The 14,124-nt window shown below is 39.9% G+C and overlaps 1 protein-coding gene across 7 annotated transcripts in view; it reads left to right on the top strand.

The window, feature by feature from the left end:
* The window catches only part of KLHL5 (kelch like family member 5), a 61,360-nt gene that overhangs the window by 33,365 nt on the left and 13,871 nt on the right, over window positions 1-14,124 (top strand). For all 7 annotated transcript variants that reach the window (XR_014792177.1, XM_084856911.1, XM_084856912.1 and 4 more), the window contains 5 exons: window positions 345-481; window positions 2,015-2,211; window positions 5,482-5,694; window positions 9,259-9,445; window positions 12,356-12,580. Coding sequence is in view for 6 of the 7 variants with exons in the window: in XM_084856911.1 (XP_084713037.1) it covers window positions 345-481; window positions 2,015-2,211; window positions 5,482-5,694; window positions 9,259-9,445; window positions 12,356-12,580 (959 nt within the window). In the remaining variant the exon portion in view is untranslated. The remainder of the gene's footprint in view (window positions 1-344; window positions 482-2,014; window positions 2,212-5,481; window positions 5,695-9,258; window positions 9,446-12,355; window positions 12,581-14,124) is intronic.

Genomic DNA, 14,124 nt, shown 5'->3' with positions numbered 1-14,124 from the left:
AATGTTACAGCCGTTTGGTTGCCTGTTGCCATTTCGATGGTGTAGATGCTGTCACCCATTTGAGTTGTGTTTCACCAAAAGCAGGCCCATTTTTTACTTTGTTTCTCATATAAATATATATGAAAATTTAGATTCTCTGTGAAGTTGTAGGATGCTAAAAATGTAGATTAAGGAAAATTAGATTTCTTAATCTAAAAGAGATTATTCAATCATGACATAGCTCATCAAATTTAAAATGATTTCATAAATATTCTTCCTTCAAGGGGCAAAATAATAAAACAGGCAATACATGTCAGATTGACTGTTGTCCCTTTTGCCCCCTTTTCTGTTTCATATGGTCATAGATTGGTGTTGTCCTCTGTCTCCGACTACTTTGCAGCCATGTTTACTAATGATGTAAGAGAGGCAAGACAAGAAGAAATCAAAATGGAAGGTGTGGAGCCAAATGCGCTTTGGGCTTTGGTGCAATATGCGTATACAGGTAATGGACGTGGCTGGTAAAACTGTTCAGTTTTGTGCTAAGTAAATGGTAAATTCTATCCTTATATTCAGAGTTTGGGGAGGAGTTAACATAAACAAGCTGGAGATTTATTCCCCACCCCACCCAGCCCTTCTGTGTACAACATGTGGAATGAAATCCTACCTTAACATATTCATTGATCTTGTCACTGAACTGACGGTGATTATCCCAGAAAGAGATCTTGGGCTGGGGTGGATAGGTCAGTGAAAAAAACAACTCAGTGGCTACATTTGGATGATCATATCTCAGCTTAATAAACCATGATATGAATGAGCCTCTTGGCCCTGCATGCAGCCACTTTGCTTCTCTCTTTGCCTGAGCACACAAGCAAGGAAGTCTTTAGTTAACTGTAGCTTCCTGTTATGTCCAAATTGGGAAACTGTGGTTAATGGCTTCCAATCAAGCCAGGATATAAAGCCAGCTTTAAAGCATGACTTCATATTCTGGTTTGTTTAAAAGCCATTAACCATAGTTTCTTGATTCAGAAGTAACAGGAAATTATATTTAACTGAGGACTTCTTAGCTTCTTTCCTAGCTCATGCTGGAGGAGCAAAGAGGCTCAGCATGATCTACAAGGCTCATTCATATACTGCCTTTTAAAGTTGCGATATATTTTTCTGAATGTCAACATTGGATAGAGCAGAAAAAGGCAAATTTTAGGGATTATTAGGAAATGAATTGGAAATAAAAGTCCCTGTATCATAAAACCTTGAGATAAATCTATAGTGTTGCCATGTTTGGAACACTGGGTACGCTACTGGTGGGTCCATCTCAAAAAGGATATTGTTGTAAAGCTGGAAAAGGTGCAGAAGATCACAACCCAAAATGGTCAAGACATTGGAGAAACTTTGTGCCCAAAGCAGAAATATATAGAGGTGGGAGCAGGAAGGACAAGAACCGCACAGAACTGGATTTAAAACAGGACACAATTTTATTAGCTACAGATTCCATGAATTTGGCTACATAGAGGACAGGGACCATGGAGGATCTAACAGCTTGTCTGCTGCATGAACTGTAGGGAAGAGGATCCTTGATATGGCAGATGATGTCCATCTGTGGCCACTGCCCATCTGGGGGTGTATGTCTTAAGTTAGTTCCCATATACTGCCAATGAAACTGACTGGCAGCATATTCAGGATAGTCAAAAGGAACATGCAGTGCATAATTACAGAATTCAGTGCAATAAATGTAATGTAAGCCGCTGGCTTAGATTGCTTTAAAGTAGATTAGACCAGTTCATGGAGGATACACCTGTCAATGACTGTTGGCCGTAATTGCTAAATGGAACCTCATGTTTGGAAGTAGTGCACCTCTGAATACCAGGTGCTTGTAAATAAACAAGTGATGGCTGATGCCTTCATACCCAACTTGTGGGGTCCTGGAAGCATCTACCATTTCTGGAAATCGGGAGTGCTGGACCTTTGGTCTGATCTAACAGAGTGCTTCTTATGGTCTTCTTTCCTAAATAATGAATACTTTTTCTAACTCCTTTAGGTCGCCTTGAATTAAAAGAAGATAATATTGAGTGCCTGTTATCTACAGCTTGTATTCTCCAGCTCTCTCAGGTGGTAGAAGCTTGCTGTAAGTTTTTAATGAAGCAGCTTCACCCATCAAATTGCCTTGGGATCCGCTCCTTTGCTGATGCACAGGGTTGCACGGATTTGCACAAAGTGGCCCATAATTACACCATGGTACGTTGTTTTTATTTATTTACAGTCTGTTTATTGAGAGGTTTATTCATTTCAAGGGATACAGGAGAGAGGACAGGGATCTCATATATTGCAGAATCTGGTCCTTGAATAACTGGCATTGCTTTCTGTTAAGGTCATGAGCTGGAAGCCCCAGTTCACATCTCTGCTCTGCCATGAGCTGCTTTGCCTTGGGCAAACTGCTATTTTTCAGCTCAGTCCATTCTCCCCCATGCATACCATGAAGACAACATACTTTGAGCACTTGGGAAGAGTGCTAATGTGTGTGTGTGTGTGCGCGCACGCACACACACACACACACACACACACACACACTCTAAATGGTAAGTATTGTTAAGCTGATGTATAAAATCAATGTATTTCAGATAAATTGGTAGCTGAGTGGCACAGAGAGTATTGATTTTACAGCTGATCAAGTTTATCTGGTGTTCTTCTGTTCACTTGTCTTGTTCCCATGCTAGGTTACTTTCACACAATATGAAGCTAACTTGGATGCCCCATCAGTTTGGCTGATAAGTAATGAAGTTGTTATAATGCATGAACTATACTTATATGCTCTGAGCAGTTATGTAAATATTGAAAGTTCTTTTGACTTATATTAAGAATATCTTAGTGCAGCCTCCTCAAACCTGGTGCCCTCCAGATGTTTCAAGAATGTCATGCAAGGCATACATTTTATTCTTCCCAGTGGTTCCTGATAATTCGTCTTGCTACATTTTGTATATTATTGATGCACCATTTTCCCCTCCATTTAAGCTCTTGAGACATACTACAATAGCTCAAAGCTATCGCCATTGAAATTGCTACCTTGAAGCTGTTGACATTGAAATAAACAGTGACACTGTTCTAGCCTTTAAGAGTTTACATGAATGAAATTTGAATTTTTAAAAGCTATTTTGCAGAGTAATTAGTTGTACTGGATGAATCCTTCCCATGGCCTCTTTTTAATGTTTAGTTCCAACAGAGACATGAAATTGAATTTTAGTAATAATGAGTAATATAGAAGTCTCACTTTGGTTTGAAACTAATGTTGCCATGGAAACAGAGTAGAAACATGTAGTCCAATTGAATCTTCAATTAAAATAACCCCCCCTACTAATTTCATTTGCTTAAAAGCTGCTTGAAAGCAGAGAAATGTTAACACTAAAACAGCCATTTGATGTTCATTCTTCAAAAATATTGTAATGTGAGCTTACCTATACCACCACTAAATTGTGTAGATTATTAAAAGCAATGAATAATGCATTGTGTTTCAAATGGTGGTAAGCTCCAGAAAAAGCATAAGTGCGCTGGAGCATTTGTGTGTGTTGCATCTCCACACTACGTTGCTTCTTCTGAGGCCTTTTAAAATTTGAATGGAATGAACATAAAATATTTATATTTCAATTTGAACTGATTTCTACAGTTTTGTTCCCTCTGTTCCATAGCCAACTTTATCCGAGTAGTTGTTTACTGTGTAGGATGTACATATCTGCAATTAAAGCATCCAGTCTTTTAAAAAGGCACCCGCTGTTCAGAAGGCTGTTTATAAGATGAAACTGTGAGGAATTCAATCATGCAACTTCCCACCTCATTTTAAATTAAAAGAGCTGTGTAGAGAACTATAACTGGTTCAATTGAAGTATTTCTTTGTTTAAGAGTTCTTTGAGTGAGTATTCTCAGAGGATTCCCATAAACTAATAGGCTTTTCACTAACTAAACAATGCCTTTAGTGTCTCTTAAAAGTGTTGGCATGGTTTTGTTTCCTATACCAGGGCTTGAAGTATAAATGAGAAAGTATACTGTCACTTCAGCTTACAAATGGATGTTACTGCTGTATTAAAAGACTACAGTATATTCAGTTTTCTACAATGAACTTCTTACATTAAGCAGTTCTGTTTTAAGGAATCAAAAAATTATTTACTTATTGAATGTTCAGAAGCAAGATGCTGATAGTTTGAATACGGTTATTAGCCCAGTAGAACTTAGTATCATGCTTTGATTACACACAAACACAGAGTATGATACTGTATACAGGATTCAGTGTTCTTCCATAAAGTTGCAAATAAATGCTTGAAAATATACAAGCTCATTGAGTTGACTTGTTCTACATCTGCAGGTCATAAGGTGTGTTGTGAAATGGGCAGTTGGGCTTAAAGTAGTCTATACACACCTATAGGGAGTAAGCCCCATTTAACATAATTTAACTTATTTCTGAGTAAATATGAAGAGGATTGCATTGTAAGAGACAGTAAATGGCAGGTGTGCTTTTAATTTGGGCCACATAAAGTCAATAAGTGCTAGGATTCAGGAACTGACCCCCAGAACGAATCCCAGTGGCACCTCATGCCCTTCAGAGGTCAGAAGATCTTCTCTCTCTTCAGAAAAATATTGGAGAGATTAATGTAAGATCATAAGAAGAGCCGTGCTGGATCAGACCAAAGGCCTATTCTGTTCCCACTCTGACCATGACAAATCAGATGCCTATGGGAAGCCCACAATTAGGATATGAATGCAATAACCTCCTGTTCATGTTCCCCAGCATACTACCTCTGATACTGGAGGTAATATATAGTCAGCATGATAAGTATTCATTGATAACCTTATCATCCAGGTTGTGAAGCTCCTGGATCCTTCATCCACAAGGTGGTCTTATCTCGATGTCTGGGATTTCAGAGAGAGAGTATTTGACGCCATGAACTATATTGGAGGTCCGTATCTTACAAAGGAACTAGGCAGAACCTTGCTAGACCTTTTCCTTGAGCACAAGGACCTTATCTCTCACCTGATACCAGCAACTAGGGTGAAAATAGCAGTGCAATGGAAAGGACTAACTCTGGATCTAGGTGTTCAAAATTATTACTGCAATCATTGTTTCATGTAGCACAATCAATTTGTATGGTGCTTTACAGAGTACAAGAGGACAGATCCCTGTCCCAAGGAACATGAGATAATGGTAATAATAGTAAACAATAATGACAACCACAGTCGGTGTGAATGCTTGCTCTGTGGACCTGTTCCACACAGCATACTGCCTTTCCTTTTGCCAAAAATTCCAAATTTTCCAGAAGTTCCAAATATCTGATTCAGAATAGATCATGCAAATTACTGTACAGAATTCAAATACTTTATTCACAGAAGAGTTACTTCCGGCCAACAAATATTTTTTCATACTTCAGTGCGTGTATCTGTCTGCAGTTACATTTAATGAGCATTGAGATCTTTCCTCCATTTAATATTGAGATTGCGTGGGTTTTTTTGTTTTACTTTTAGGAGCATTTCATGGAAGTCATCAGGAACCAAGAATTTTTATTGTTACCCGCCACTGAAATTGCAAAGCTTTTGGCCAGTGATGATATGAATATTCCTAATGAAGAGACCATTCTCAATGCATTGCTTACATGGGTGCGACATGATTTGGAGCAAAGAAAGAAGGATCTCAGCAAACTCTTGGCATACATTAGGCTGCCGTTACTTGCACCACAGGTAAATGGCTGCAATAGCTGCTCATTCATCTTTCTCCAGATGGTAACAGTAAATGAAGGTAATGTGGCTTAGTTGTCTCTTATCTAGAGAATTTTCCATTTGTAAACGGCTGTTTATGCATGGAAATCAAATTACTATTAGTATAGTGCCACAAGTACTTTAATGTAAGTTTAAAAGGCGGTGTGGTCCTTGTCCTGATGACCCGTAGCCATACATAGCTGGATCTGGCGTCTTATAAAGAAATTGATGTTCAGAACATTCCGTCAACAGAGAATGCGAGAAATATTCATCAGACCAAGATGTTGCTTAATTTTGTATGTGGTTGATGTGCAGGAAAAGGAAATTAATCTTATCCTTAGTTATTCTAGAGCAAGACTTCACAAGTTGATGTTGTTTTTACTCTGTCTTTCAAAACATTCTATTACAACTAACAAGAGAAAGTCAAAATACAATAAACAATTAAGCGAGCAATTCTATGGCCCCTAGACAGCATCTGAGGGGGACATAGGATCCTGGGGATTTCCCCTTCTGATGCTGTAGATAGAGCTATGGACTTGGAGGGAGAAATCCCCACTTGGAAAGTTGCGGTCTGAGCTCTGGCCTTAAGCAGAGGATGGGGAGGGAGGGAAGGGAGTGTGCCTCTGGATGGGGAGGGGCCCTAGTCCCTGCCTCGGCAGTGCAGTTCAGCTGAATGGGCTCAGAGGTCCATCTAGCAAAAAAAAGGGGGGGGGACTAGTGGAGGGCAGTGAGGCTGAAAAGGCCTTTGCTGCTCCTCCTGGCCTATTGACGAAAGCCCAGCAAGGCACTGGATTCTTGAATTGCACCCTAAAGCTTAATAGAACAACGAACTTAAAAATAAATTTTTCACTCATTAAGTTGAGCGAAGACCACCAGCTGTGTATGGGCTGACTACCTGGTGCTTGATGAGCCTCTTGTTTTTCGCTTGGGGCTGCAGAAACCAAGGAATGGTCAAATGCCTGGCTGGCCATAATACATCACTGATAGGCTTCCTTTGGCTAGGTCAGTTGCACGTCATCGCATAAAAAGCTTTTGATAGATGGGGGTAGAATTATAGATGAAAACAACAAGTTCATGTTCTTTACTGTGAACAGCAAAACTGTTACATTTCATCCTAAATTTCAACTCTTACTTGCAAGGCTGTCATCCCAAAGACTTGGTGTAAGTGCACCTAGTAGCTGGAGTATGCCTAGTGGCCTGACTTTCTTTTGAACAGCAAACCCCATACCATATCACAAACTGCTTTTGAAACTCCCCATCCGTTTCAGAGAGGATTACCATGTGACTTGGAGAGCTGCTGTTAGAGAAATGCAAGTCTAAGGGATTCCTTGGACACATGGAACTATTTCTATTGCTCTTTGGATCAAAGACATAGACATTAGTTATGGTTCTATAACAGAAGATAGTATATCAGGGTGTATACAAGCATACATACAAAACAGAACCTGCCACCCTTTTTCATCTTTTAGTTGAGACTGGCTTCCTTGTCTCTTCACAAGGCATGTTAAAATGGGGGTGTCAAACCTCAGGCCTTTAGGACAAATCTGGCCTGCCTCTGGTTTCAGTCTGGCCCTCTGGGATTCCCCAGATGACAATGCCCCCTTCCCCTGTCTTCCAACTGCTGATTGTTTGGTGGTTTGCCAGCTTTTGCATAGTGTTTTCCTTCATTCTAAGAGGTTAAAATGTCTCTCCTATGGCATAATTACTGGCAGTAAGAGCTTTAAGCTAAAGCATGCTGGTATATTTGGCCCTGCTGCGTTTGCCTTCAGCCCCTCCTACCACTGGAATGCGGCCCCGGAGAGCTTCCCAAAGTTGAATTTGGCCTTTGGGCTGAAAGAAGTCCAGTACCGCTGATGTAACAGTTGTACTGGCCAGCAATGGAATGCTGATTTGGTAGTCTGACTCCGGCCCCGCACCCAATGCTTCAGTACGGCTGCCCCCCTTTTTTCATTTTTTAAAGTGCTACAGTTACATTTAAATCAGTTTTTTAAAGCCAAATCATTGTTTTAAATGAAAGATTGCTCTTGGGGCCAGGGAATGCTAGGGGATGTACCATCACCCATTCAAGCCAATCAGCGCTGTGTACAACTGGCTTCGACTGCAAACATGCAGAACTGGTTTCCTGTGACTATGATCTGCAGAGAACTTTGTATGTTTGGATTGATATGGTGAGTTGTGCATTTCCATAGCTGAAGGTATATGTTTGGCATACACCCTTTGTTTGAAATGTTATTTTGAGTACTACTTCATCTTCGTGGTGTGTTTTCAATAACATTTTAGTATGGGCTGCTTCAGACACAAACCACTTTATGTGGAGCACTTTATGTGGAGCAATGTACAGCAGTAGCTACTGATCCAGTGTATCCGTGGATAAAGTGAATCACAGTGGTAGCATATGAAAGCAAATCATTATTTTATTTTGGGTGAAAGTGACTAAGACCAAGATGGCTATACAAGACATTTTAAGTTGTTCTTCTAAACCAGGACTTCTTTCAACCCAAGGGCCAAATTCCATTTTGGAGAAGGTATTGGGGGTCACATTCCAGTGGTGGGCAGGGCCAAAGACAAAAGGGGCAGGGCTAAAATACAAAAAATACCATCATATTTTAGCTTAATTCTCTTACTGCCAGTAACTAAGCCTTAAGAAAGGATTTTCAATCATTTAGAATGAATGGAAAACCTGCACAAAAGCCAAAAAATCACCAAATGATCGGTGGAAGGGGGGAAGGTGTGTGGCCCTCTGGGGAACCCCAAAGGCCTGGATTGGGTATCCGGATTTGGCCTCCAAGCCTGAGGTTCTGCACCCCTTTAGAAAATAAACTAAAAATAGCATTCCCTAAATCATGACTCAAGATTTGCAAATCATGGTAATTTATTTGAATGAGTCAGGAAACAACTAATTTCTGGGAGTCGTAGAGTGTTAAGTAGCATCCAGTATCATTTGTTAAGAACCAAGCATGCCAAGTCAACCTTGAGCAAGGTTACTGGCCTTCAGTGAAGATTGACACTGTACAGCTTATGTTCAGTGTGTATAACGCTGTTCTATTTGTTAGAAAGTATTTCATGTCGAAGCACATGGAAGGTGATATTCTATGGAAAATTGATAACAATATGATCTAAAACTATCTCTGCATCTTTAAGAGATCATAACATTGATTAAAAACATTGCACTGCTGTTCCAAATAATGGAAATAGTAGTACAGCCTGTTTACATGTAAGTTTCATCTAATGGAGCAAATAACGGCTTGGAAGTGAGAGGGGGAGTGGTTGTCAGAAAAATAGACCTGGGAAAAGGGTTAAAACCTAGTACAAAGTTAAAGAGGCTGATGTTCTGATCCTGGATCTCTGTCATTTTGTTTAGCTTGGCCTTGACTTTTACATAAACATTATAATCTGTAATCTGTATTGATTACAGGTTAGTTGATATTTATGTCTGCATTAATTACTATTAATTCCCTGACAGAGGCTTTGGCGTTTTGTGGCCAAATATTCCTATTGGTTTAATCCTGTTTAGCAAGTCAGCACATCTTCTTTCTCTCTTTCCAGTTTTTGGCAGATATGGAAAATAATGCACTCTTCAGAGATGACATTGAATGTCAAAAACTCATTATGGAAGCAATGAAATACCATTTGTTGCCAGAGAGACGGCCCATGTTACAAAGCCCTCGTACAAAGCCTAGAAAATCTACAGTTGGTGTGTTGTTCGCAGTTGGAGGCATGGATGCAACAAAAGGTATTGATTTAGCATGTCTATACACAGGGTGAAAACAGATCTATCGTTTTTAGAGTAAGAAGGCCAGATTAGAAGTGCTTTTGCCTATTGGTTTGTTTGTTTGTTTTATTGATTTATTTCATTTATGAGTCACCCTATGGCTGAAGCACTCAGGGCAACATGCATAGTAAAAACAACCATAAGTAAACCAATAACATCACTAAAAATAACAGATTTTAAAACTGTAGTAACAACATCTTAAAGCAGAAGATAAATATCAAGGCAGCAAAGAGAAGGGCAATTTTAAAACAAAGCTTTAATACATATCATGAGAAGTAAAACAAGTAACAAGCTAAACGTTTAACATTTTGAAAGGCCTGAGAGAATATGAAGGTCTTCTCCTAGCACAAGGAAGTCAACAGATGGACCTCTCTATGGAGGGGATTCCACAGTTTGGGGGCCACCACAGAAAGGCCTGTTCATGTGTAGCCACCCACCAAATCTCACTATGTGGGGGCACTCAGAGCAGAGCCTTGGAAGATGATCTGTGACCATGGGAAGAGGTGGTCCCTTAGATAGTGTGGCCCCAAGCTGTGAAGAGCTTTGTAGTACCTTGATTTGCACCTGGAAACATACTGGAAACCAGTGAAGATGGTACGATATTTGTATAATATTGTCATAATACCCAGTTCCAGTCAGTGCCCTAGGTCCCATATTTTGTACTAACTGAAGTTTCCAGACTGTTCTTAGGGGCAGCCACACATACAATGCATTGCAGTAATCCAGCCAAGAGGTCACCAGGGCATGGATCACTGATCGCTATCATCATCCAGGTAGGGTTGTAGTTTGTGTACCAGTCTAAGCTGGTAAAAGGCACTCCATGCCACCAAAGACATTTGTGCCTCCAGTGACAAAGGTGGATCTATAAGCAGCCCGAAATTATGAACCTGACCCTTTAGAGCAGGCGTTCTTTAGTACAGAACTCCTGGCCTGGGGGCCTAGTCTGAGCCATGGATCCTCCAGAGTTCCTACAAGGGCAGGGCTAGGCCTTCATGGAGGAATTTCTGCAGAGGGAATCCCCACTGTTTTCTCCGATTTGAGACTGTACTTTGAGTCTTGCTTTGTGTGATGCCCAGAGTCCCCATGGGTATGAACATATAAATGTACATGCACCATTTAAAATTTTAAAAAGCATATAGCCCATCTGAACTATGTGGGGACAGGCAAGACTGATCGGTGAACCAGTGTTTGTGTTGTTATATATTAATCTCATGCAAACTGCAAATCCACACTCACAATATGGGTGAATAATCTGTTGTCTTAAAATCTTACATCTGTCTTAAACTAATCAAGAATCCTTTGAAACATATTAATTGATGTAAACTGCTATATTGTTGATGTAGATATTCCTACCTTACCTTGACTAAGTTTGGTAAGTGTGCCGTTTTTCTTTTATAAATGAAAGTGAAACGACCACAAGAAAAAGGAAGTTGTACTATATAATAATCTGGTATGATTTCACCTGTGCACCCAGAAATATTCAACGAAATAAGACAAAACTCTATGCTGTTAAAGTGTTAAGAAGGTGTATATATGATGTTGCATTTCATAGTTACTTAAAAACATCGATAATAGCAATCACAGAATATTTAAATCATTATTGCAAGTTACTAAAGTATTTGATGAAAGAGTTCTTGTAATGGTTGCCTAAGTGACCTTTCTTGCTATTTTGGATATGTATTGTGAATGTAGTTGAAGTTGGAGCACATTTTCAATCTAATAGCATTTAATATTGCATAAATTAATAACTGATATTAGAGATGTTAACAAGATTGTAGATGTAAATTTGCAGAAAGTGAAACAGATCTTTTGATGCTAGATAGCGAAGTGTACAAACCAGTTGGTTTTATGTCTATTCCTACATTGTTTGTAACATTGCATTTGGATTTGGCCAAGGCAAACGTTTAGCCGATGTTTACTTGAAAGTTGCTTATTTAATTAATTGCTATTGAAATCTTGTTTGTGCTTATTTAAGTAATTGTGGTTGAAATTTCAAGTGTGTGCATTGAAACAAAATAATACTATTATAGTATTATATCTTTTGCATATATATTTGTAAATACGTATTGTTTAAAAAGAAATTTTTTTCTTTTTAAACAATACATGTACATCGGTAGTACATGCCCTGGTCTCCTCTCGTTTAGACTACTGTAATGCGCTCTATGTGGGGTTACCCTTGAAGACGGTTCGGAAACTGCAGCTGGTACAGAACGCGGCGGCTCGCCTGATTAAAGGCAGCCGCCGGCGAGATCACATCACTCCAGTGCTGAAGGAGTTGCACTGGTTACCAGTTGTTTTCTGGGCCAAATTCAAGGTGTTGGTTTTGACCTTTAAAACCCTATATGGTTCCGGCCCAGCCTATCTTAAGGAACGCCTCCAGCAACACCAGACAGGCCGCTTAACAAGATCAGCCTTGGATGGCCTTCTCTCTGTCCCATCAGCCAGGACAGCTAGACTGGTGGGGACGAGGGAGAGGGCCTTCTCTGTGGTGGCCCCCACTCTGTGGAACTCCCTCCCTAGGGAACTCCGTCATGCCCCCTCTTTAATGAGCTTCCGTCGTGCATTAAAAACGTGGTTGTTCAGGCAGGCATTTGGGGTGGGTTAGGGTATTTTTTTTAAAAAAAAATTTATGGTAAAATTTTATTGTTTTAAATTGTTTATGGTGGGTTGTACATCGCCCAGAGTGGCTGGGTGACCAGTCAGATGGGCGATTAATAAATTTAATAAATAAATAAATAAATAAATTAAAAAGAAACATATGGGCAGATTGCTCATTACCTTTCAGTACAGAGTGAAACCTGATTTATTTTCATGAAAGTGATTGTAAACATTTATTTTTAAACATTAATATTATTTTATACTACTGCTAAGGAGCAACAAGCATTGAAAAGTATGATCTTCGTACCAATATGTGGACTCCAGTAGCAAATATGAATGGGAGAAGATTACAGTTCGGAGTAGCAGTGCTAGATGATAAGTTGTATGTTGTTGGTGGTAGAGATGGACTGAAAACATTGAATACTGTGGAATGTTACAATCCCAAAACAAAAACTTGGAGTGTGATGCCACCTATGTCCACTCACCGGCATGGACTTGGTATGTATAATTTTTTTCATAGCTTGCTTTTTAAAGCAACAGTTATGTTATGATCAACTCATTTCTAGTAAATGTTTCTAAAGTGCCACTTGTGATGTTTGGATACATTCAGTGTCAGTAATAGACAGCTTGTAATAGACAAATCAGAAACAACCATCTGACTTTAATTATAATCTCCAATTTCATTCTATCTCTTTTCAGTGGAGAACAGAATGCTTCCATAGTGTGGAAATCTCCATGCTATACTCCATCTAGAGAAATGTATTAAACAATTAGATGGTTAGAGTCTCCCTCAATATCAGACAAAATAGTCTGTACTACCAAGGACCGCCCTGCCCAGAAGAACTTGTCTGCATCGATACAGAAAATTTGCATGTACGCCACAGTGCATTCCAAATGTGCACATGTCTGTTTTGTCATGTTTTCTTACAATGAAGTTCATTCCATGTAGGAAACAATTTTGAGCAATACAACCTGGGTGGCTTGCAGGTACCTTGAATTGTCAGAAAGGAATGCTTACAGAATGCGTCCTAAAGAATTTTATTTATTTATTTATAAAACTACTTGTATATTGCCCTTTCTGCTCTCAAAAGGGACATCAAGGTAATTTACAACAATTACAATTTCAGGATAATTAACAGTGGAGAGCATTTTTTAAAACCCAAAATAAAACCAATAAAAATCATATCTAGAACAGGCATGATTAAGATGCTAAAAGCTTGGTGGAATACAAATGTCTTACAGAGCAATCTTACTGTCCCTAGGAAAGAGTCCCAGGGACATAGGATATGCCAGATTCCCCCTCCTGAAGCTGTAGACACTGCTACAAATTCAGGAGGATGACTCTGTGTTCCACCCCTCCCCCACCCCCTCACAGCCATCATGGAAAGAATCATGGGGGCTGTTTTCCAAGGTTGCAAAAGCGACCTTGGATAACTTTGGGGAGGGAAAAAGGGGTGTTGCATTGGACAGGGAAGAGAGGAGAGAGGGAGAGGCTTGGATCTGCTGGATTCTATGGCCTCTTAAGCCCTGGTCCCGCCTCTTCCCCTGGCAGCACACCTCCTCTAGACAGGCTCAGAGGCCCATCTAGACTAGAAGAAAAATTGCAAAGGATGATTGACAAGCAAAAATCGCCTCAGTCACTCCTCCTGCCCTGCTGGCAGCAGTCTGGCAGGGAAAGGGATACTCACAAGCCTCCAAAATCAGAGGCTTCCATCTAGCAGATGGCAATCCTGTAGGACTGTGCCCTTAACCATTTGCCTAAAAGACATCTGAGAATGGGCCAGTCTAAACTCCATTGGGAGGAAGTTCCACAGTGGAAATGCCATCCTTGAGTTGTCTCATATCCCAGCCAACTACACCTCTCTTCAGAGTACAGAAGACTTTACTTGTGTGTACTCATCATTATTTTTGATCAAGAGACTGAAGAGTTGCTCATATTTTGTGATGATAGTTGTAGAATGGTGATACTGTGGAATTAATGCAATCATGGCTCAGGGTGTTCCTGTGAACCCTAGGGCTCCTAGGAAGATTATTAGGGATTC

This window comes from Heloderma suspectum, chromosome 5, assembly GCF_057233095.1.
Source record: "Heloderma suspectum isolate Gila_16-S chromosome 5, 16-S_ref, whole genome shotgun sequence".
Lineage (NCBI taxonomy): Eukaryota > Metazoa > Chordata > Lepidosauria > Squamata > Helodermatidae > Heloderma > Heloderma suspectum.
The sequence above is the reverse complement of the archived record's forward strand: the minus strand, read 5'-3'. Positions and strand labels throughout refer to the sequence as shown.